General features: G+C 44.1%; 4 protein-coding genes across 4 annotated transcripts in view; 1 reads left to right on the top strand and 3 right to left on the bottom strand.

Annotated features, from left to right (window-relative positions):
* The window catches only part of prr36b (proline rich 36b), a 28,982-nt gene extending 27,785 nt beyond the window's left edge, over window positions 1-1,197 (bottom strand). The window contains exon 1 of the mRNA XM_070923830.1: window positions 1,076-1,197. The gene's annotated coding sequence lies outside the window, so the exon portion shown is untranslated. The remainder of the gene's footprint in view (window positions 1-1,075) is intronic.
* Window positions 1,198-8,299: 7,102 nt separating this feature from the next.
* mcoln1b (mucolipin TRP cation channel 1b) lies at window positions 8,300-14,513 on the bottom strand. The gene is made up of 14 exons (XM_070922580.1): window positions 14,372-14,513; window positions 13,428-13,510; window positions 13,239-13,388; window positions 12,927-13,088; window positions 12,317-12,473; window positions 11,694-11,775; window positions 11,494-11,590; window positions 11,296-11,395; window positions 11,082-11,188; window positions 10,689-10,838; window positions 10,490-10,591; window positions 10,255-10,377; window positions 9,140-9,346; window positions 8,300-8,434 (listed from the first exon to the last, which is right to left on the bottom strand). Exons 1-14 carry the CDS (start codon window positions 14,412-14,414, stop codon window positions 8,300-8,302), a joined length of 1,698 nt encoding a protein of 565 aa, XP_070778681.1. The 5' UTR covers window positions 14,415-14,513.
* A 1,130-nt stretch (window positions 14,514-15,643) lies between these two features.
* Window positions 15,644-18,266, bottom strand: LOC139299720 (trafficking protein particle complex subunit 5-like). Its single transcript, XM_070922582.1, has 3 exons — window positions 18,214-18,266; window positions 16,566-16,861; window positions 15,644-16,475 (listed from the first exon to the last, which is right to left on the bottom strand). Exons 2-3 carry the CDS (start codon window positions 16,833-16,835, stop codon window positions 16,179-16,181), a joined length of 567 nt encoding a protein of 188 aa, XP_070778683.1. The 5' UTR covers window positions 16,836-16,861; window positions 18,214-18,266; the 3' UTR covers window positions 15,644-16,178.
* Window positions 18,267-19,857: 1,591 nt separating this feature from the next.
* pglyrp6 (peptidoglycan recognition protein 6) lies at window positions 19,858-22,990 on the top strand. Its single transcript, XM_070922763.1, has 5 exons — window positions 19,858-19,924; window positions 20,611-21,432; window positions 21,552-21,762; window positions 21,847-22,141; window positions 22,909-22,990. Exons 1-5 carry the CDS (start codon window positions 19,858-19,860, stop codon window positions 22,921-22,923), a joined length of 1,410 nt encoding a protein of 469 aa, XP_070778864.1. The 3' UTR covers window positions 22,924-22,990.
* The last annotated feature ends 1,325 nt before the right edge of the window (window positions 22,991-24,315 follow it).

Below are 24,315 nucleotides of genomic sequence, written 5' to 3'. Positions count from 1 at the left end.
ACAGAGCTGTGGGCAAAGGATAAAGATTTTCAATGCTTGCATGTTTGCAGTTTATTAAATGCTCTTGGCCAGGCTTTGGGAGCTGGCAGTGTTTTCTCCTCCCCATTGTTCTACAGAGGGGAGTCTAATCTGTCTTGTTGCACTCACTCACCAAAAAAAAAAAAAAAAAAAAGAGTCAGTAAAGGAGCAGCCACGGGCCCCTCCAGCCTCAACTATCGTACCACAATAGCCGATCACTTCTGGGGGTGACATTAATCACCCCTGATTTCATGCCAGCTTGAGTCTGTGCACAACCCTCTCTGAGATATTTCAGCTTTCCGCACAACTCCCTCCGAGCTCTGAGGAAATGACTGCTTTAACATGCCACAAATGCCCCTAAGTTGTTCTGTTCTGTTTAGTTGACATGAAAACTGAGTGGGCATCTGCAACATTATTAGCGCTAAATTTGCCCCCCCCCCCAGGCGACTGAGACATTTCTCAGCACTCACACCACTTGGCCCATCACAGAACAATGGGCATCCTCGATGGAGGATGGAGAAGGAGGGGAGAAAATGGAAAAAAGAAAGTTAAGGGAGAGAAAAGGCAGACAAAACGGCCACACAAAGAGAAGAAACATTCTGCAAATGAAAAAGAGCACACATTTAAAGCTATTTATCTGTTTTAGGTTAGCCTAACACGTCTGTGGAGCACTTCCAGCTACCACGCAGGCTGCCACCGCCCCATCAACGCCTTTCAACAGGAATCAAACTGAATCTGAAACAGAGCGGCCCATCGCCAAAAACACGAGGTGACACTAAAACTAAACCTTTTAGACGCTTTCAGCTGCGCATTTAACAGAAATATTCATTCACACAAAGAGCCGCCGTAATTCCGATGCATTGTTTAGTGTTAAAATGAGGAAGCACAAGTAATAACACGGTAAGTACAACTGAGACTCCAACATCAGTAACGGACGACAGACATGACGTTAATTCTCAAGAGTCTGGTTTGGCGGACGTTAATTAGCCAGGCAGTATCTGATAGTTACAAACTGACGTTAGCATGCTAGCTAAAGCTAAAACAATCTCGCCCTTACCAGACAGTGCAGCGGCGAGCTAGCAAAATCCTCTCCAGCTACGCCCTGTGTGAGCCCGTGCGCACCCCGACTGAATCCTCGAGTCAGAGAGAAAAAAAAAGCGAGGATGTGGATAAAAATGAAACCGGGAAACAAGGGAAGAATATCGCGGGAGAGCGAGTCGAGCCGAGTCGACGGACAAGGAACTTGTGGGTCTCGAGCGCCGCTTTTCACAAGTGATGCGCGTTCACTGAAAGGAAGAAAGGAGGAGAATGACGCTTCAGTCCACTCACACACACACACACACACACACACACACACACACGATAGTAGACCGGTGAACGGATGGATGGACAGGCGGAGGAGAGGACAGGGCTGCCGCTGCCTTCAGGTGCTGTTGGAAATGTCGGGACAATGAAAGGTCTACTACATATTTGAAAGAGTGATCATATTGAACTGTGGTAGCAGCAAAAACCGAACATTAATGAGTCAATGTGTACAAAAAACAGGCCCCCAAAGTGGGGCCCAAAAACCCTCCGATTTTTTGTGTGTCAGTTGTAGAGATGAAACTAACAGTTAATAGTTAATTTATCAATGAATCTAATCAATGATCTAAGTTGAAAATTATTTTATACTTGCTTAATAATGTAAAGTCTTGACATTTTGGGAAAATATGCCTATTCACTTTTTAACGCTTCTCTAGATGAGAAGATTGACACCATTGTCATATCTGTAAGGTAACCTTAATCTAAACATGAAGCTGCAGCCTTTTGCCGGTTAGCTTAGCCTAGCATACAGACTGGAAACGGGGGGAGACAGCTAGCCTGGCTCTCTCCAAAGGTAACATAAGCCACCTACCAGCACCTCATTTGTCGAATCCATTCAAGAACTGAAGTGAAATAAACAACGCATAGCTGTTTTACGCCAGAATATTTCTTGGCTGGGAGCAGTCAACTTTACAAAGCTCCACCCAGAGTTCACAGGGGACCCTCAGTTCCTTGGGGATCCATAGCAGGTTTAATTCTAAATGGGATGCAGCTCTTATGAAATAATGTAATCAGTCACACTCTTCATTTCCACCATTAGAGTTGTCTTTGTATGGAGTCGGGATCCACCCTGCCGAGCTGATCAGTCGTGGGTGTGACAAGATTGAAAAGTAAACACATTTCAACAGAGGACAAAACAAATGTTGTTAGTACAGTCAAATGGGCAAACACTGCTATAATTTGCCTGTTGATTAAGGTGGTGTTCTGCTCCCTTTCTTTGCACTACCAACCTGTTCACTGGAAACTAAATAAATGGAGTGTGAATTGGTTGTTTGGCATATTATGTCTGGTGTCGCAACACCCACCACATGAAAAGAAAAAACAGAGAACACGTCAGTGAACTTTATTTTTATTTGTTTAGTTTAATTTTGGGTGTCACTGCCTTCTTGTAAAAAACAAAAATACATTGTACCATAGTCTTCTCCCAGATGTACACAGTGGCACAGAATAGCTCTTCTTGATCACTATAAATGACATTACAGCTATCAAAGTACATTTGTTTCCTTTCAGAATTATTAAAACCATTCTTTACAACTTGAGACTTCAAAAATTGGAGGTTACTACGAGTCCTTGAAGGCAGCATTCACCACGACAGCGCGCCATGCTGAAATTGAAAGGGATGAATAGCGAATAGCAGGGGAACTCTGCTTTCTCTAAGCGCAGCCAATCATCTCTCGGTCTGGGGGATTATTCAAATGAAGGATGATGTCACCTCTTGCAAGTCACCCTTCTCTCTTGCCCAAGTTCCTCCCGGTCGTCTGTTGCCCTCCCTCTCCCTCTTAGGCCCCTGCACCCCCTTTCTGTCCTCTTCAAACCCCTTTCTTCCCTTTTCCATGCCCCACTGCACACACACTCACACACACTCACACACACACACACACACACACACACACGCTTTAACGGTGCATTACTGCTGCCCCACATGCATCAAGTTGCCTGCATTGTCTGCCTTCAATGCGACTGTTGCATCGAGAATTTTAACATTTCAGACCTGTTGATTCTAAAATTGTAATTTAGATTATATTAATGTCGTTCTGACCAGAACAAATTCATTAAATAAATTCCAAATTAGGGGGAAATCCTGCTACTAATATGTGCATAAAATTGAAGGCCATGCGCATTTTTTTTCCCTTTGTCTTAAAAGTCAAATTCCCTGCAAGCAACAAGCAACTAGATGGTCAAGAGTGATGCAGCTTAACATGTGCACCTGCCTGCGAGTTCACAGAGCTGAAATTGGAAGACACTAATTGAAAAGGGTGAGCTCATCCGCAAGACGTTTAAGACAGCAAGGAGCGGCAGATACAGTGTGTTTTCTCTCAGTCGCAGTCAGACACCGAAGGGCGTTGTTTCATGGCTTACGAGCTTTTGTTTCTGCGTGCCGTGCTCCTCATCAGAATGGGGCTTTTCATCAGAGAGAGTCTGGGTGGGCATGCCGCCTGTCTGCCTGTCTGTCTGTCTGTCTGTCTGCTGCGCTGCTGCTGCTGCTCAGCTCCCGGCAGCCGCCTGCCCCCGTCTACATGAGCCAGGCTTTTGTGTACTGGTCTGTTCTGGATGAGCTTCTTTTCAAGTCGAGCCTGTGGTGCACTCTTCTCTTTCCAAGTGCTGGAGAGGGGAGATTTTGGCCCCGTGTTGCTTGTTTGAGGTGTAAACACCAAAAACACACTACACATGCACCTGATTGCAAAAAAAACACATGCTATCTCTCGGTCTCTCTTCATCGTCCTCTGTCAGATTTCCAGAGGAAGTTTTGTTTGTGCTCCTCTGACGAGGATCAGCCCGTCAGCTTATTGTTGCTCAGCGTTATCTGCTCACTTGTCTTGCTGTCGAATCATAACTGAAGGTCAAGTCATACCCACAGAAATACCTGCAGGATTAATCAAGTTATTCAAATAGCTGATCAGACTGAATGTAGTTGAAAGTAACACCCACATACTGTAGCTGTGTGTGGATTTCATTGTGCGAACGCATGATCAGCGTGCAGGTGTGTGTGCAAATATATGAAAGGCATGGAAGGAGGCTAGGAAGAGGGTGGGGACTCCGGGGGGTTCAGTGCCTGCTGGCTTGATGCTGATGGACGTATTGGCATGGTCAACCAGGCGCAACAAAGGGAGGAAGGTGTTTTTTTTTTTTCCACACAGGCAGTGTTGTGCGGCAGCGGAGACAGGAAGGGGCAGGGCTGTGTACCCCGCTGCACAGTTCCCGTGTTATTTATCTCATTGTTTTTTCCCCCCGGCCCACGGTCCAGCTGGGGCAGCCACAGCACAAAAGGGCTGGCGCTCAGTCAAGCCCCAAAAAACCTGGCCTCCAGTCTGGGGTCTGCTACCTCTGACAAACTCTTAGACAACACAGGAGTTACTGAAACAGCGGCAGATACAGGCACGCTCTCACAGTGCTCCATGTATTCCAGCATGTACAGTCAGATTGTACAGAGGTCTGAATCTCCTGCTAGTCAGCCAAGCCACACAAGAAAGCAGCTGGCACCGAGAGACACACCCATCACATCACACACAGCCGCCATCTTTTTATAGAGATATTCATTAATCTTAATAATAAGTGGCCTCAAAATGCATGAGAAGTATTACCATGCATAGCACTTCACACTCTAATAACAGGAATATTGGTACCTTACAACTGGTGTGTGTGTGTGTGTGTGTGTGTGTGTGTGTGTGTGTGTGTGTGTGTGTGAATACCAGGCAGATACAGGTTAGCACACGCCGGTGCAGCTGCTGCTCTCTGAGCACAGCATGGACTCCCTAAAGAGCACAACGTGCCAGCACAGCATATCATTGACGTGCATGATGCTACCGCGCTCGCTGAGAGGCAACACGTGAAGAAGAAAGGTGCTGCAGGCAACACAGAGGAGCCTGAGCGAACCTCATTAATGGACCGTTATCATATATATCGGACATGTTCTCCTGCAGTGTGTGGGCCAGGCACAGTATACATATACTGTATATATTCTACACAGATTATGACGATGAGCTCAATGCAAATCCAGATCAAGAACCCTGTAACCTGTGTCCTTGGGATTCAGATTCCTGCTGGGGTTTTTTTATTCAAGTCATTTAATCAAGGATGTATTTCTGCGTTGCCATGGGAATGAAGTTGACTAGGATGGGAAACCGGCTGCACCCTCCTGTTTGTTTTTCTTTATGGGGCTATTTAATCAGCTTTACCCTGAAACCTGATAATGTTCAGAGCAGGCCGGCCACTTCCTGTCAGTCTGATTCTAAGTGCTTTGTCTCAGCCCTGGTAGCATCCTTGAGTAAATAATGCATGCAGGTACTAAGGATATTGGACAGCCATACCACTCCCCCTCACTAAGAGGAGTGAGTGCGCACACATCTGCCTTGATCTTTGTCCGTCCCATGTGCTCTCTCATTTTTGTCCATTTGCATCTTCAGCGTGTTTTCTTTGGCTGGCACAGCCTGACCCTGACTCTCCTTCCATTTACCTTGTGTTGAGAGGTGGTTTGTGATAATGGTAGACTGAAGGTTAAGTACTTTACTTGTACTCTCAGCATTTTTTTTTTTATCTTTAATGAAGGCAACAAACCCCTCCTTTCCTCAGAGTACCTGTGTTTTAGCTGCTTCTGGGTTGTATTGATTTCCTGGGATTGGTTGGTTGGTGGCTGCAGACAGAGCCTGCTCTCTCCCTCTAGTGGTGCCAGACTACCACAACACGCTCGGGGCTCCTCAGCTTCATGCAATCCAAGCTTTGTATTATATCCAAACAAATTAGTGGATTTCATAAGCCTGATGCTTATGATATGATAAGATTATGATTGATAATATTGTAGATAATTGAACATTGCAAGAAATTGAGCAGCTGGCTATCAAAGCTGTGACGCTGTGGGACAGAAAACATATAAAAACCCTTGATACCTTAACACTGGCCTGGGTTTGCTTATTTCAACAATCTTGACTCAATTCAGTCTTTCCAGTTTATTTTGCCGACATGTACTTTCATTCAGAACGCAGCATCTTCACATAAAAGATTCATTACAAATGAGGATTAAAAACCTGTACAAGTTCCTCCTATACACAAACTGACCTTTTAGCTATTACTAGCTTCTTCTAGGAACGAGGTAAAAAGAATTAAGACAGCATACAAAATATGAGGAAACAAGTGTGGTGAACGACAACACTCTTGCCATTAAATCAAAGTGGCGTTAAAAAGACTTCCCAGAAGTGTCAGGAGAACACTAACAGATGCATTACATTACAGTGCCTGGCTCCATTGTGCTATACGGTTCCCACGTGACACATTAAAATCAAATGAAGCTGTACATCAGTCTTCATTAAGTGCAAATAAACAAGTGTAAATAAACATTCATTAAAAGAAAACACATGTTGTGATTGTAAACAATTACATTAGCATATTCATTAATTTAAGTTAGCACAAGTGAGCAATAAAAAAAAACAAATGTTGCCCTTTAGTCCTGAAACACATTTTGTGCAGTGAACATCCCTCTTCCATTGAACAGTGACCTTCATATGCCTCCACGCAGCCTGCTGGAATGACATCAAGTTTCTATAATATGAGCGATATTCCCAATATTATAATATAACTGCTGTTATTTTGTAGAGATGTCCTAGCTCGCTCACAGATGAAAGAAAATGAGCTATTAGCCTTTCGCACATGGCTTCTATGACAGTGCACTGACAGTGTCCTAGTCTGACACATTATATCAAATACAGACACAGCTCCCTAAGCTGCATACATACTACCCTACAAAACACAGTAACTACATACTTGGTCAAAATGGACTTAAGACAGGCGTCTGACGTTTTGACGTCTTACCACAAAAAAATTATTATACTGTAGAAATGTGTACTTTTTTTTGGGGGGGGGGGGGGCAACAAATCAGCATAAAACCAAACCCCAAGGCTAGAATCTTAACTAAAACTAGAAAATATGACCATATTTCACCAACTTTAGCTTCCCTTCATTGGCTCCCTATCCATGTCTGGCTCCTGTCTGTCCATGGAGTTAAAAACAAGTCAGCTGGCTGCAGGGCCTTTTCCTATCCTCTGGAACAACCTCCCTACTGACATCAGACAGTCTCGTCTTTTTGCCTTAACCTTCAGTTAGTTGCTTATTCTTTGATAACTTCAGGCCTCATCGTTTCTGTAGTTCCTGCTCTCCGCCTTTGTAAGGCAGCATAGTTTAGCACAATGTGCAGCTCCTAAAAATTCATAGTACGACACGCCTCTCTTCCAGCATCACTTGGCTTTGTTTGAATCCTGATTTTCTATAAGAATATTATTTTACAGCCTTGAATGGAGCACTTTAAACCAAACAGTAGAGAGGCTCCATCTCGCGGTGCATTAGCCCGCCCAATCACCTCTCTTTAGAGCAGGAACGGTTCATACATATTGATGCCTAACTGGTTGACTGCAGGGCTCGTCCTTCCTCATGAAGCCATCATCTCCCTCCAGCCAGAGGGGGACGTGAACAAAGGTGACGAGGGGCGAGGAATGAAAACGGGAGTGAAGGAACAGCCTCGACTGAAACTGTTGCAGAAGCGAATGCTTACATACAGCAGTTAATGATCGTTTTTCAGCTTGCCTGCCTCTTGTGTCTATTCCACCTCTGCTATGAAGAGCCAGAGGACATACATATATTTACATAATCAAGAGGTGCAAAAATCCAGTCACCTTGGTAGCCATGTGGAGAATAATATGATAATAAAAGCCCTGTACATTGTGGATCATTCAAGTGAAAATTTGCAGCCATTTTGCTTAGCGGACCCTGAGTCCAGTCTACAGCAGTGAATGTGTTTACTGGCATTATACGTCTAAGTCATCAAAGCCCTAACAAACCGACATTTCAAGAAGAGGCGATAAATTATTCATACAGTACAAAAGCCGAAGCAGGTAATTGGGTCTGTGCGGTGCCTTCTACCGTTCCAGCACAAATTTAAATGCAAAATTCAAACACGGACAACAGAGGACGACGTGGTCCAAGGTCAGTCTGTTCACCCTCAAGGCATTTACCGTGCCTGCTGGGTATCTGCAAAAAGGAGCGCAATTGCACTCAGCTGTCACTGGAGTGGAAATATAGTGCTTTAAAAAGAGAGAGAAAAAAACAAAAACTCCCTTGCCCTTTCACTCACACGTACTTATACACTGCTTACGCCCACTGTGCATCCACTTCCTCTTCCTCCTCCTCCTCCTCCTCCTCTTCCTCCTCCTCCTCACCAGTCACAGCAGCAGAGGAAGGAGCACGATGACCCTTCGGGCCCGCGGAACTTGCCAGAGCTGGGCGTGTCCGTGCACGCTGCTATGAACGTGTGCAGATCGCTGACGCGTACCTGCTCCTGTGTTTGGGCCTGTAGGAAGAAAACGTACAGCTGAAGGTTCTCCGCATATTAATCTTATTCACAATCGTGTTTCTGTACTGAGTTTAATTTGAACAGAAAACAGTGTACGGATTGTCCCCTTATCATACAGGCTCTTTGGAAGGGAATTACAAAAAGAAGAATTTGATGACAAGTGCTATACTGCATGCCACATAAAATATCCAAGTCCGAGTCCTTGGCAACTGTGTGGATTTGAAGTTGAAAAAAAGAACCTACGTGCATCAACAGCCCGTCTTTATACCGGCACTCTTTCTAAATCTAATATACTGTAGCTGGACTTCAACTTTTAAAAATTAAACAATGTTTTGATATTCTAAAAAGGACCCTCGTGCAGGCCTTTTCAAAGTTTCCATCAACACGTTATGGTTCATTTTAAATTTCCATGGCTTCACCTGCCGTCCTTCTTTTTTTTTTTCTAATGACCAAAACAAAAAGCACAGTTTATTTTTACAGTTTAACAAGACTGATTATGTGCATGCCATGCTAGCGGCTCCACAAACTGGTGCTTTGAGCTCAATGGAAACGCAAACATGACAATGCTGCAGGTTTACCACGTTCACCATCTTAGTTTAGCATGTTAGCTGAGTCTGACGGGAAAGTCATTCGGAAACATCTGAACTGATGATGGCCACTGGCATGGCTAAAAAATAACACAGTAACTACATGAAAGCATACCATAATGGTGTCGTAGGCTCCGGTGATGAGTGCAATGAAGAGGGACAGCACCATGTAGATGAAGAGGGATATGAAGCTGTACAGGTAGACCTGGCTGAAGATCCACACCAGTGTGCCGCTTTGCTCCATCTCGGCGAACGTCACAAACATGTCGTCGCCGTTGATCAGAGAGAACAGGCACTCGGACACCATGGACAGGGAGCGAAACTGTACACACGGGGGGAAGTCACAACACACACATAGTGCAAATTAAGGCAAGCAATATTAATGCAGTACCTAATACGAGGAAATGACACCGAGATGCTTTTTCAGCATGTTATAGGAATAGTTGGACATTCTGGGAATGGCTTGGCTATTCTCTCGGGAGTCACCCGACTTAATGGAAATGCAACACTAAATCACCAGAGTACCCCTTTAATTCGTATCTAGGCTTTTCACTGCCGGTTTTAGGGTGGCTCTTTGTGAAATATTTTTGTAATGGCATGGATTTGTTTTATTGCGCTGGACGATAGGGCTAAAAAAAATATCATGTTGCGATTATTCTGACAGATATTTGGGGGAATTTGGGAATTTCATTTTCACTGAAAAAAAAATGATTTGCTGATGGTTTTTGCTGGGTCTGTTCCCTTACATTTGGAGAATATGATTTGTAGGCCAGGGCATCTCTATGGCACCACAACGCTTCATTTATAATGGCACGTTGGAAAACACATTTTATCTTTCTCAAAAAATTGCAGCTCCTGAGATTTGGATATTGCACTTGGACATATTGCGATTTCGATAATATTTTGATTAAGCCCTAATTGCCCCTTTTCAATTAAAATCTTTTATGGTCTAATTTTTTGCACGTGAAGTTTCATTACTTGCTATTTGTGAGGTTGTTTGATTTATGGCAGAGCACAGTGCGCCGACATTGCAGGCAAAAACTATTTATCCACAGAATGTTGTCATGATTCATGTTTAATAAATGCCAATTTTCTTCTCTCATTAATTATACATAGCTACAAAGATGATGTGCTGGAGGGCATTTTATGAAAATTAGCCTGTTCTGACATGTAATTGTGGTCTGAATGACTCATGCCTGCTCATTCCTGCAGAGTGTGTGTGCACCGTACCTTGGCATGATAGGGCCCCAGCACAATCCATCCACAGAAGCAATATCCCAAATAAATGGCAGCTGCACAGCAGCAGAAGCGGATGACATTAGGAAAAGCAGCTCTTAGAGTCACAATCAAGATCTGTGAGATGAAGAGAGAGAGAGAGGGAATAACCAAAATGTATTTACCCTTCAAAGAAAGACTATCTTAATTTGTGTGTGTGTGTGTGTGTGTGTGTGTGTATTTCACCTACGTTGTATTTCTGAAAGAAGCTGAGGTAGCGGATGACTCCCACCCACACCAGCAGAGTGGAGGTCCCCAGTAGGATTCCGCACATGTCATATGAGGACAAGGTCTGCATCAACAACAGCGGCGTCATTAATTATTTATCAGAAACAAACAGTCCATATCACACTTCAGCTGGAGGCGACCATGTTTCTAGCAACTATCACCTTGGACTCGATCCCGATTTTGATGAAGCTGCCGATGATGGTGAACATGTCGCTGACGATGAGCAGAAGATACCAGCCGTTGATGAACTCCATTCTGTCTCCCCAGCACACACTGCGGCCAAGCTTGTGTTTGAAGAACTGCACGTACTCCTGGTTAGGGGCCGATGGAAGATAACATGAGGAGCTGTGTTTAAGTTGACATCAAAATGTAATCACTAATTCATATGTTAGTTTAGTCTGTGTGCGTAGTGAACTCGAGATGAAAAAAGCCCTCAGACTTCACGGAGCACCATCAAAATATATCATCAGACTGAATTTAGAAAGGAGAAGGGTACGGCGTGGAAATGTTACTGTCACAGCATAAATGCATAAATGTTTGGTCCGCTGTCTTACGTGCTGCAGGAGGATGCCTCGGAGGATGGAGCGCCCGCACAGCAGCAGGGACAGCAGGCAGACGAACGCCACCAGCACGTCAAAGAACTCCCGCGCATAGCTCTCCGCTGGCAGGAGAGGAGCCAAGCGAGAGGTAAGATATCAAAGAGTCAGATGAGTGAATATCTCCACAAGTCACGTGTCCATCGCAGCTCATCCACCTCCAGTCACTCACCGTGTCCGGACACGTTGGGGTCTTTACACTCCTTTATGGAGGCCTGGTTCTGTAGACGGATCTTAACTTTGCCGCTGTGCGCCCTGTTATCCATGACGATCTGAGAGCAAACAAGACCCAGGGTGAATATGCCACTCGGATGATTTACTGTACTGGACTGTGCTCATTTGAACAGAAACAACAGAAGAGGTAGCTCACCGTGATAGCAAAGGTGTAGCAGTCAGGGATTTCATTGTTTATAATGGTCTGAATGTTGATGGCCTTCAGCTGGAAGTCAATAGTTACGTTGATCAGCCTGGAGACAAATGTATATGATATGAGATATGAGAAGTCAATATGAAAATAGAACACTTTTCTTATTTGAAATGTTAAAATAAACAATCATAATAGCATCTAACTTGTAAAACTTCAGAGTGACATTCTTGTAGTCACTGTTGCCCGGAGCAGAACTATAAGTCAGTGGATTCACTCCAATGCAGTCTGGGGGAAGAAAATCAGAAAATAGCATTACAGGAACTAAAATATATCACATGGGGAAGTTACATGGTTAAAACCCATACAAAACCATCTTTTTCCACAACACGGGACGCACAAACCATAGCCCTACACTTCCTCAAAGTATTTTAATGCAGGATCGTGCCCCATGGAGCCTAACAACCATTTTTATTTGCCTGGCTTTATTTTTTATAACGCATTGCCAAAAGTCATGTCTGCCAAATCAGCAGATGCATGCAAATAACTCTTTTCCCAAGGCAGAGACATACTGCGCTGCTACTAAAGTACATGGAGAGGGGAAAAAAAAAAAGCTTTTGTGGTGTTTTTGGCGATGGAAACTATTTCAAGCCTTTGAAAGTAGGTCACAGTCGCAGGGCACCTCTTGACATGTGGAGCAGCAGCACAGTGACTCACCGACACAGTCATTTACCGGAACTGAATGAATAACAAGGCTGCCGGTTTTAATGTCCAATACCCAGGGACAAATTCAATGAAGAAAAACACAGAAAGATAAACGTCATCCTACCGGTGACAACATGGGGATCGATGTCAAAGGTGTCGTTGACGGGGTCGATGGTGCCCTTCCTGTAGTACCTCTGGCAGAGGGAGAGCGCACTGCCGTTCACGCCGACGCCCAACACGTACGCATACCGTCCCAGTGAGATCTGAGGCAGAGCCAGGTACTGAAGGGGAAAGTGGAGAAGTGGAGCAGGGAATTACAGCTCAACGTGAGGCATATTAACAGCAGCTTGTCCATCACAGGTATCATATCTTCTTTGCAACGTGGAAAAACCTTTCAAATGCAAAACACTGACTCTGAAACGTCCATCTGAACCAAGTGCAAGTGTTCAGGGTGAGGTCTGGGATTAAAAATTCAATGCGTTGCTTGGGGGTTGTTTTTGTTTTTTTTTTTAGATTAGAATTTTTTGAATGACATTTTTCAATGTTTTGAGCACCACAAATGAAACTCCATTCACTTCCACAAACACGATATCTCAAAATAAAAGCACATAAAACCCCAAAACTATCTGCATGGCAGGATACGACCAGAGGTCAGAGAGAAAACATGTTTTTTTTTGTAATTCCGGGTCAATCAAGCACACTGTACTGACTCCTTGGAGTTATCATCAGGCTACCTGCTCAATGGCAAAGCCGATGTGGCTGTACAGTTCCTTCTGCGTGTGCACGGCCTGAGGAGCGTTGTCCCGGTAACCCTTCAGGAAAAGGTGCTTGAATGCCGCCGTGTTTTCCTCTTTAAAGGTCACCACCATCTGGTTGCTCAGTCCAAACAGCACCAACTAAGAGGCAGAGTCAGGGACAAAGCAAATGAGCTTCAACAGTCAGGAAATTGCAGAACAGTAGTTATGACTGAACCTGCATAGAATAAAACACGCGGGCTGTTACATCACGTCCTGACGTAATCTGTGTGGCACTGAAGCTGCACCCACCTGCACGGTCACAATGATGATTTTGAGCAGCTGCAGGCCCAGTTTGAAAGGCTTGCGTCCCTTGGCGTGATACTTGTCACAAGGGCTCATGAAGAAGTACTTGAGCTTCCTCCTCAGGGCCTCCTCCTCCTCCTCTTCCTCCTGCTGCTGCTGCTGATGCTGCTGCTGCTGCTTCTGCTCAGAGCCCACCAGACTAGTGGGACGGGTGCTCCCACCCCCAAGGAGGTCCCGGGGTCCATAGCTGGCCACGGAGGAGAGGAGCCGGTCCTTCTCTGGGAATTACAAAGAGATCTGTGGTTTCGGACGGGAGGTGAACCCTGAACACGGTCGGCAGTGATAAAATGAGATGTAGCGTTGCACTTTTGTAAAGTTGGGGGACTCACAAGAGACAAAAATGTCAAAATGGAAGCAGAAGAGGCCGAGATGTCATGACTTTTAGTCCCTACTATGACTCAAGCTTTAAAAAAAAAAAAGCTTCCTATAATGCAACTGGAAAGCATCTTTCATTCAGAGCTGCAATAATTAGTTGAATAATGGATTCGTTAGTCAGTAGAATATCAATCACAACTATTTTGAGAATCGATTAAGTCATTTTTTAAGCAAACATGCCAAACATTTGCTGGTTCCAACCTCTCAGGCGTGAGAATTCCCTGCTTGTCCTTATCTTACACTGTAGTTAACTGAATATCTCAAAATAAAAAACATTTGATGACCTCACCTTGGGCTTTGAGTGATGACATCACCAGGGTTATTTTTTTTTCCTCCCTGGAGTGCCTCAGGACACTACACAACCGTTTGATTCCTCATGACAAACAAAATCGGCGGTGTGCCCCTTCAGGCTTTGATTCACCTGTGCATAGGATTCATTAAACAAATGGGATGCGTCCGACGGTGTTGCTTTAACTAGGAGCTGCTCAATAAGTAAAACGGGATGCGACAGGCCAATCTATTTAACGTTGACGCTAAGCATTTCCTTGCAAGACCCGGTATGAATCTCGTCGTGTCATGTCGGCGCCAGCACACGCAAGCGAACAGCCGCGATCAGACATGAGACAGAGAGAGTCAGAGACGCACGGCTACACCGGCGCCATGGAGCCCGACAGAGAAGCGGGGGGGGGGTGTGTTTGACAAACCTGTGGCGCTGTCTTGGATGCAGGTGTAACTTGAGGATGCCATGGTGATGCTCGGACGATCACGCGGGGACGACGGCGGAGACGGACATCATCGGCACGGGCGCCGAGCCGAGAGTGGGTTCATATCACCGGAGCGTGTCGGCCTTCATCACGCGTGAAAGGGATGCTCGGTGTCGCAGTGTGCGGATGACACATAGGTAAACAAATCGCAGCTTCCTTGAAACCACGTGACTCCACCACGTGACTAAGGCACTACTGCTGCTGGGAGAACGAGTACCGTGAAGTGCCCTCCAGTCACCCTGTCAAGCTTTAATATTTGGCAATGACTCACACTCACATGCCATTCCACGTTTGAAATATTTTATTAGTTTAATTCAACATTAACAGACAAATTAACAATGCTATCGATAATACTACTACTACTAATAATAATAATAATAATAATAATAATAGGAAACCCAGTATAAGCTAGAAGTAGATCAACTGAGGTCATTGTATCGGTTCCCCCTTTCAAGTCTTTATGCTCAGCCACGCAAACAGGCTGCAGCTTCGTCATCACTGTGCAGACATGAGAGTGGTGTCGATCTTCTCATCTGACCTGCGTCACATTTTGGAATATACAATGAAGCACATTTCCCCAAATGTCAAACTGGTCCTTTAAAGATTTTTTTTTTGTTGTTGGACAGTATAGACAGACAGGAAATGACACATTGCATCTTAACCACCAGCTCAGCAGGATGCCCCCACCCTCACATACACACTTTTCTTTTTTTTTTTTTTTTTTAAACCACAAACCAAAAAGATCTGCATTTCGTTAATCATATTTTTATTTATTGAGTTGACTGTCCGATTATATATTCTCTACATTCCCCAACCTGAAGGTCTAAACAAAGTGTCAAAGCTTTCTTCATGCTGCCAGGGACACAAAGACAGCCATTATTTATCTAGGTATTATTTTGTTGACTTGAAAGCAATCCAATTTATCAAACTGCTGAGTCTGCTTATGAAACACCATGTGTGCGTTTTGTTTTTAATTACAGAATGTAAAACTCCCCAATGTTACCAATGTCCTCAAAGTCACACACACACAATAATACAAATATAACAAAATATGATACACTAAAAACAGTGAGGACGTGACCTCTGTGTCGACAGTGGTAGCTACAGCCCTGATGATGAATCTATTTTACAGAGATGAAACATGCAGCTGGGGTTCAACTGGAATGAAACAGAGAAAGCTTTGAGCAATAATCTCCCGAGCATTAAACGAGGTATTGTGACACATATGTTTTTTTATTAACATTGCAGAAACCAGGGACGCTCTAATTAGTCGGCCGCCGTTTAGTGAGTCTGTTCACTTTCACCCTCTGAGGCAATGCCTGCACCTCACGATTACACTCCGATTCATTGTTTAGTCTATAAAAATAGAGTAAAAGGGCCATCACAATGGCCCAGAGCCCAAGGTGACATTAATACAAGTTGTTTAATTGAAATATGTTTACCTGTTGGGCTTAAAAATCTGAAAATTTCTGATGAAAACAAAATGATGAAAGTGACGTGAAACTACAAATGAAAAGTGATGTTCAGTAAGCAATTTAGTGTCACTTCACGAGATGATCCAGATTGATTGCTCAGGGCGTGGCTCAGCATGGCGCAGTCATCCATCCATCCATCCATCCAAGAAGTCACCCTCGTCTCATCAGTTACCACAAGGAAATTCAGTCAGGAACAAACACTCGCCTGGACCTGGATGATTTATCTTTGACCTGTATTGATCAACATAACCACCCACTCTCTCCCGCCTTCCTTATCTGCCATCCAGAGCCTTGTCCCTGGCTATGACGGACTCGTTAAACTTTATCATCAGCGTGGTGCCTTTGTGCCAGTGGGCGGTGACCTTGGCGGGGAAGCCGCTGTGTGTGAGGATGGCCTCCACGATGCCGGCCGTGAAGGCGGCGCAGTTCAAGCTGCTGTTCTCCTTGGGCACAGAGATGTACGCATTGATGAGTGGCTCCTTTTCTATGATGTAATAAGTCTTGTCATCGTCGTTGGCCTGCTCCAGCTTGTCAGCCTCCTTCCCGAACAAAGACTTCCAGACATTGACCTAAAAAGGAAAGAAAACGGTTAGAATTCAAAAAGGTAAAAGAAGTTACCGAACTCTGAAACCACCAGCAGTATTGTACATTTGGTCTACCTTGATGAAGAGCAGCATATTCAGCACTTTGGTCTCCCTCTTCCCGTTCTTCTCTCTCAGCACCAGTACGTCCAGCAGGCTGGCTCCCACACTCTGGCCCATGTCGGCCAGGCGAGTCTGCAACTCGGACACGGAGTACACGCGGCTCTGACAGTACTGGACCATCTCGGAGAACAGGAGGGCAAACGTGCTCAAGCTGACTTCAGTCTTGGGTCGGGTCAGGGGTCGCTCCAAGATGTTGGATTTCCCTCGAGTGAACCGGGTGTCCATTTTCTGTCCACAGCACAGGTTAGTATCTACTGACACACATACGCAGATCATTGACAACTGGCTGGGGTTGGCCAGCAGGATTGAACTGGACCCATGTGTACTTAGTTTTTAAACCAACGGAGAGTTTCTGATGTTGAGCATTTTTGGTGGAAATTAAAACATGATCTCTTGCACAGATTTCTCCACACATACTGGCACAAACTGGTCTGCATAATTCAAGTAATTGATTAAAGATGGCAACAGATCGCTAAAAGAAATATATATATTATTGAAAGAGATAAGCGGAAAGTATTGAATAGTTACAGTAGATAGCTAAGAATAATTTATAAACAGCTTAAATAATTTGAGTTTAACCCACGCACTGACCAGAACATAAATAACACCAGTCAGTAAGCCTCTGGCACCCAGGTGTCACATTTGACCCCACATCCATCATGTTGCTGCTTCATACAGAAATCAGGCCTGCAGTTCTAAGATTATGAAGTCTTTTTGCAGGCTACCTAAACTAACACAGGGCTGCAACTAACCAATATGCCTCAATTTATCAATTAAATGCGTTAATGTTTTTTGTCAGATTAATGGTTTAGTCTGTAAAATGTCAACATAGTAAAGAAAATACCCCAGAACCCACATTCTGGCATCATCATATTGTTTGTTTTGTACAACCAGCAGTGCAGAAACATGGACAAAATATTCAATATACAATAATATAAAACAGAGAAAAGCAGCAAATATTCACATTAGAGGGGCTGACGATAGAGATTGTTTTAGATAGCATTTTGCTGGGTGAATGATTTAAATGACTCCTCTCTCATCAAAAGTCTTGTCAATTCATTTTCTGTGGATCAACTAATCAATTTATTGACCAATGGTTTCAGCATTAAACAAATTAACATATATACTTCCATTTATATAGGAGTCATTTACCATAAATGACATGAAATGGCATCACAATAATCCAGCACACTGTACAGGGGAGGTTTCTGCTATTAGACAGAGGGGATATGTGTGGCCACTTCTCAGCGACAGGCTCCACTCAGCGTCCCTACATCAAATTCTCGGGGTTTTGTTACTTTAACAAATACAAATGACATATTCTCTACGCTTTTACCAACACACGGGTAACTGCTGAACTACCCACCGTGCTTCTGCTAAATGCTAAAGCCCAGTTTGAGCCATTCAAGCCCAACAAACCGCTGACCACCACTAGCTGTTAGCTGCCTAGCCACGAATGCTAGCTGGCACTTCCTGTTACGATAACTGCACGCGAGCCCCTCCAGGAGTGGAAACATGCGCGTTTTTTAAAAAAAAACCCACAGTGTAGATAATATGGTATCTATTATTCTTCAGTAAGCGAGGTCTTTGACGATAAACGAACCTTGTTGCTTCTTAATAGATCAGCTCTTGTCCAGTTCTTCTTCTTCCTGCTCCTTTACGTTTGGATTACTCGTGAATTGTAACCAGCATAGAAATTGCACAGCGCCACCTACTGTACCGGCGCCTGCAGCGCCACCTGCACATCATAGACTGTATATAAATGTAAATACCTAAATTAATAAGAATAAGAATAAGCATAACAATAATAATCTATACATATGGTATAGTGTCTATGGTATATACAAAGACAATATTTACAATATATAGAGTACATACAGTGTAATACACAAACAGTTTGTTGAAACAAGCCTTAGCTTTGCGATTATGTTATTAACATGCTCCACCCGTGGCCCATACTTATAATGACACTACAGACTACTGCACATTCTTTATTGAATCATATTTCATTTATTTAGTTTATTTCACAGTTTGCCCATTTATCAGCAAAAAAAAAAGAACAATAAATGAGCCACATGGGTAATTCTTTATCTCTTGTCTCTGGCAAAATGTCAAAACGTCACCATAAAATAGAATAAAGAGATATGTCTTACATGTAATATAGACAACATAATAAATAATGCCAAAGTATAACACAGCAGTTCCCCACACTTCCCCTCGAGATGTTAACTGATTGCAGGTTTATGAAGCGCCCTATTGTTTCCAAAATGAGTCAGACATGCAGTCCATTTCCATAGCAGACAACCACAGGTGAAACAAATATTTATGATGGCTTAGTTCCAGCAATCAGTGCAATGGAGCAATTATTAATTGCTTGACATTAACAGTCATAATGTCTGCGGTGAAAAAAAGGTCTGCATTTTCCGCCCTGGTCACGTGCGCCCCACCCTCAAAAACTGTTTTTATTTTGTATGCTCTCACATGAACTCTAAAGGTTGTTATTATCACAGATTACAGTAATTACAGATCTTTGACCTTTGTTATTTGCATCCCAGACCTTCCGCTATGTGTTTTCCAGACTACATCCACTTCCTGTTCTTGTCCTCATATGACTGCTATAAGCTGTAAGACCTGTGGCTCTTAGTTAGTGCACTTCTTCATTGCTGCATTTTCAACAATACCATAAACCTGACATAAAATCACTGATGCATCTGTGTATATATATATATATGCTGTCACAGCACACATGATTCATGGTTGTGGGACTTCCTCAGTTTTGCAGCCTACTGGCTTTGTGTTTTCTGAACATCGACAAGAACATGCTTATTACCTCAGAGAGGACTGCCGGAGATTTGTACAGTGGTGAAGTGTTTGCTGTTGGCTGATTTTATTCCCAGAAGGTTTCACAAGCAGCAGCCACATTAACGACACAAATACTATGATTGGGATTTATTACAGAACTTGAGAATTTCTCGAAAAATTGCCCAGTTCAGTCACATCGACGGTGTGTGTTATACGCAGGGAGACCTTGAGCGGTAAGGACAAGTGACTCCACACTGCCCACATTACAGGTGCCGGTTTCCCACATTGCTTTAGTCGGCCACACCAACAGACTGAACGCAGGCGTATCTACATTATGTCTACAACTGTTACATAACCACCCACTGCACGTGAGCTTCTATAAATGAGAGAGGCAACAAGGTAACAGACATTGCAAGCTAGGAGCTGAAGGTGGTCACGGCTCAGGATGGATAAAGGCAGCTGGAAATGGACCCTGGTCCTGGTTGTGGTCTTGGTCAGCACGTATGCAGAAGGTAATGACATTTGTTTCTGTTTTCACACAATTGTGAGAGCTGCGCTGTACATAACGGCAATACATCTGTTTGACTATTACTCAGACAAATCTCCAGATAATTGTGTACCTACTCTTTCAGCAATGCGTATTCTGTTCAGCACGAACAATAGCTGAAATATCTACTTTTTCGAGCTCATATAAGCTCGTACATCACCTGCAGCTGAAATGACAGCCTGTAATCATTCCTCTTATCAGCAGAGTGACAGCCAGGGGTGTAGCACAGAAATCTGGGCCCCACACATATGCAGCCTTTTCCATTGTCACGCCTGTACAAATAGCTGAATTAACTGCAGAGGTTAGAAGAGTAATCAGTAATGAAGCGTTTATAACACATTTAAGGAAGTCCTCACAATCTGAAACATCAGCATATTTCAGCCCTTCTATTTTCAACCTGCTGTAATTACGGCATGAAGCTTCACTACAAAGGAACATTATTACTGTTTTCATTATAACTATGAGCATAAGGCAACTTTACTGTGTTTCATAATAAAAGACAATATATACATATATATATATATATATATAGATATATATATATATATTAGGGTTAGGGATATGAACCGAGGGTAAGGTTGTGTAGAGCTGAAGAGATGGGTATTTCATGTGATTGACAGACATTTACGTGTTTTCGGTTCTGGTCTGCAGCTTCCTGGCACATGGATGACTTCATCAAGGCGGTGAAGCAGGTGGAAGACGGGAACCCCGGGTCAGAGCCAGTGGCAGTGTTGAGGAGGCTGCGCAGGGCAGCTGGCCTTAATGATGCATTCATTCAGCACTTCCTCGGCAACGCCGACTCTGGTGGTCCTGAAATGGACGCCAGCCTCTCAGTTTACGTTAGCAAGGCTGTGCATCACACGGTGACAGACGATGCGAGAGAGGAAGGCGTGGTCCTGACTTCTGATGGCACGACTGTTGCCCTCACGCCGCTCCTCCTGGGCATCGAGGCCGGCTTCCTCTCCAAGTCTAGGGGGCGTGTTCGGGGCCTGTACCAGCTCACTCTGGCCAAAGACCTGGACCTCTCTGTCAGGCACAGCTCTCCTCTCCCCCAGCTTCTGGGACCTGACGGCTGCTGGGACAGCGTAACCGCCCCACAAGTCTTCACCCTCTTGGACAGCCCCTCTCTGCTCACCACCGCTCAGGTCAACGGAGGCATGGACGGCGCGGTTCTAGGGATGGAGGTCTCTGCCAAATCCAGACGTCCCATCAAGCTGAGCCGTCTGCTGACAGAGTACTACTGCCACCAGCTGGAAGGCCAAGGACTGGACGCCTCCCCGCGCCTCATCAGCCGACGCCGCAGGGAGAACTTCAGAGGGCTGGTCGCCCCTCCGGTGCTGGTCAGGCAGGTGGTGAAATCAGTGGAGCTGCAGCGGAGACTGAAGGGGCACTCAAAGATGGACGCGAAGAAGAAGACGCAGCTGACGGCTGTGGTGAAAGACGGAGTGAGAGAGTTTGTTCATAAGTACATGGGTGAGCACGAGGTCAAACCGCAAACAACTGTTGTCTTTCAAATTGAGAATTATCCATTTCGACCGTCCATTAGAATAAGAGCAGAAGAAGCTGATTATTATCCCTTTCATCTGTTTCAGATTGCCCACCCATCATACCTCGCTGCATGTGGGGTGCGGAGCCATACAGAGGAACCCCCACCAACCTGTCTCTTCCTCTCTCCTTCATGTACATCCACCACACCCACACACCCAGCCAGCCCTGTCTGACCTTCCAGCAGTGCTCTGCAGACATGCGCTCCATGCAGCGCTTCCACCAGGAGGACAGAGGCTGGGATGACATAGGATACAGGTTTGTTTCAAGTCAAACACACACGTTAAATACACATAAGCGACATTTTACACCCAATGTCTAAGACACTCTGTGCTCCTAAAGCTTCGTCGCAGGCTCTGACGGGTACCTGTACGAGGGCCGAGGCTGGCTCTGGCGGGGGGCCCACACCCTCGGACACAACTCCATAGGCTACGGCGTCTCCTTCATCGGGGACTACGCCACCCGTCTGCCCTCCCAGCATTCCATGGGGCTGGTGAGAGATCAGCTGGCGTCCTGCGCTGTTGGCGGTGGGCGACTGGTGGCCAACTTCACCCTGCAGGGGCACAGACAGGTGGTGAACACTACCTGCCCCGGAGACGCTCTCTATAATGAGATCAAAGGCTGGGAACACTTTGGGGTATGTGCATAGAGCTATTGAATATCCAGAAAAATACACAACAGGTGTAGCCTGCTCCAAACTGCCCTCAATGCCCCGATTGCCTTGCCACAACAGGAAAAGGAAGGTTAAAAGCGCGCAGTCAAGGATGCAAGACCATTAGGGCGCGGCATCCCTCATTATGTCTTTTAATCCTCCTTTTTGGGCATGTCAGGACAGTCAGGGCGCGTCTAATGGTTGCACCTTGGTATTTGCAGGTGCACGTTTTCCTGTTTTCCAAATTTCCAAATTTCCACAGCTGAGTTAAAGTCTGTGTCAAATCAATATTCAGAATATAATATTATATATTCCAAGATTAGATTATATGAAAACAAACATCTTCAAATCAATTTTCTAATTACGGCTGTTACGGATAGAAACTGAGTACATTTAGTACTGTAGTTACATATAATCTTGAGATACTTGTACGAGTATTGAGTAGTTTTACTACGCTACATTATGCTTCAGAAATATTGTACCTTTTCCTTCACTGTATTTATCTGACAGATATAGCCAGGAGTGACTTTCCCGACCTTTTTGACTGATGACCCCTTTAAAAAAGCATTTTACTGCAGAATGAGTACATTTACTTTGATACTTTAAGTACATTTTGCTGATAATACTGTGCTGTACTTTTACTGAGGTGAGATTTTAAATGCTGGATTTGAACGTTTTTGCATTGTTGTTGCTACTTTTACTTAAAAACATAAATATTTATTTCATTTCATGTGTCATTTCCTTCCTTTCAGGAGGTGAAGAAATGAAAATGATCTGCTTGACAGGAGGAAGATGCTACTGAATATACCAAAACCAAAACCCAATAAATATTTGTCTTATTCTTATGTTCTGACTGATGCCATTTTCTTATGAACACTATGATTTGTTTTATTCTACTTTATATACTCCACGACACTCAAGAGGAAAATACTGTACTTTTTACTCCACTACATTTACCTGACAGCTTTAGTTAGTAGTTACAGATGAGGATTTACATACATAGCTTGTCTGCCTCTAAAATACTATGATTTGTTAAATTAAACTATACAGAAACAGCTCCACTACATACATTTGATAACTTTAGTTACTTTGCAGATTCAGATTAATACAAAATATAATCAAAAATAACTTATGATGTATTGTTAAACATTTCTACATATATATTAAGTCATTTACCAGCTTTAAAGTGATGAACACGTTAATGCATCAATATTTATAATCCAATAATACATTATCGTGAAATGGGCCATTCTGTATATTCAGTATATTTTGATGCTAACACTTTTCCATCTTACCTAAAATGTTTGAATGCAGTACTTTTACAGTGTCGCGCCAGTAGAGGGCGACAGATGACCATGTAATACAGTAGTAGGGCGTTTATTGATTTCCAGCATTTAGGGGGTTTTTTTGTGACACAAACTAATTGACAAACTCAATACGGCTGTCTTTATCTCACAGCGAGGGATACGTCCGTGGTATGTTTAGTAAACATGTATATATATATATATATACTTTTTATACATATACTACAGTGGTGAATATGTGGGTCGAACAGATGCTAACAACTGAAACTACATTGGCAGAATCGACAACAGCCACTTCACCTGTGTACATTAAATAATGTCCGACATGAATAAACGTCATCAGTGCGACATGTTAACGCTGCTCGGTGTTGGATGTTCCGCAGAGGAAAGTGTCACCATGATTAAAACGCGACAGAGGAGAAAGCCTGTCGCACACATTAGCGTGGCAGCGTGGAAATGAGAATAAACGCAGGGCAGTCGTAAAAGTTGAACTTATTTAACTTGACTCTGGTGCTTTGCTCGAAACTCTTCTCGTCGCCCTCCCCGTCGACGTTACGTACGCAGCCGTGGCGTGCCTGCAAGCCAAATAACATGGAGTCCTCTGTCTGGCATCTTCAAGGGGTCCATGTAGAAAACCTGAGCAGCGATTAAAAGAGCAAGTTTGTCCATGGGAGCAGTCGGAGCCTCCGGCGAGCATCGTCTCGGGTCGTAAAAAGGCTTCAGCTCCGTCCCTGGAAGTATGACGAACGGCGCTTAAACAGCCTGCCTTCCTCTGCGATCCGCAAAGCAGGCCGATTTCAGTGAGTATTTGCACTAAAAAAAAAAACAACAACCCCACAACAACTGCAGTTTATG

Source organism: Enoplosus armatus, chromosome 17 (genome assembly GCF_043641665.1).
Source record: "Enoplosus armatus isolate fEnoArm2 chromosome 17, fEnoArm2.hap1, whole genome shotgun sequence".
Taxonomy (NCBI): Eukaryota; Metazoa; Chordata; class Actinopteri; order Centrarchiformes; family Enoplosidae; genus Enoplosus; species Enoplosus armatus.
The sequence above is the reverse complement of the archived record's forward strand: the minus strand, read 5'-3'. Positions and strand labels throughout refer to the sequence as shown.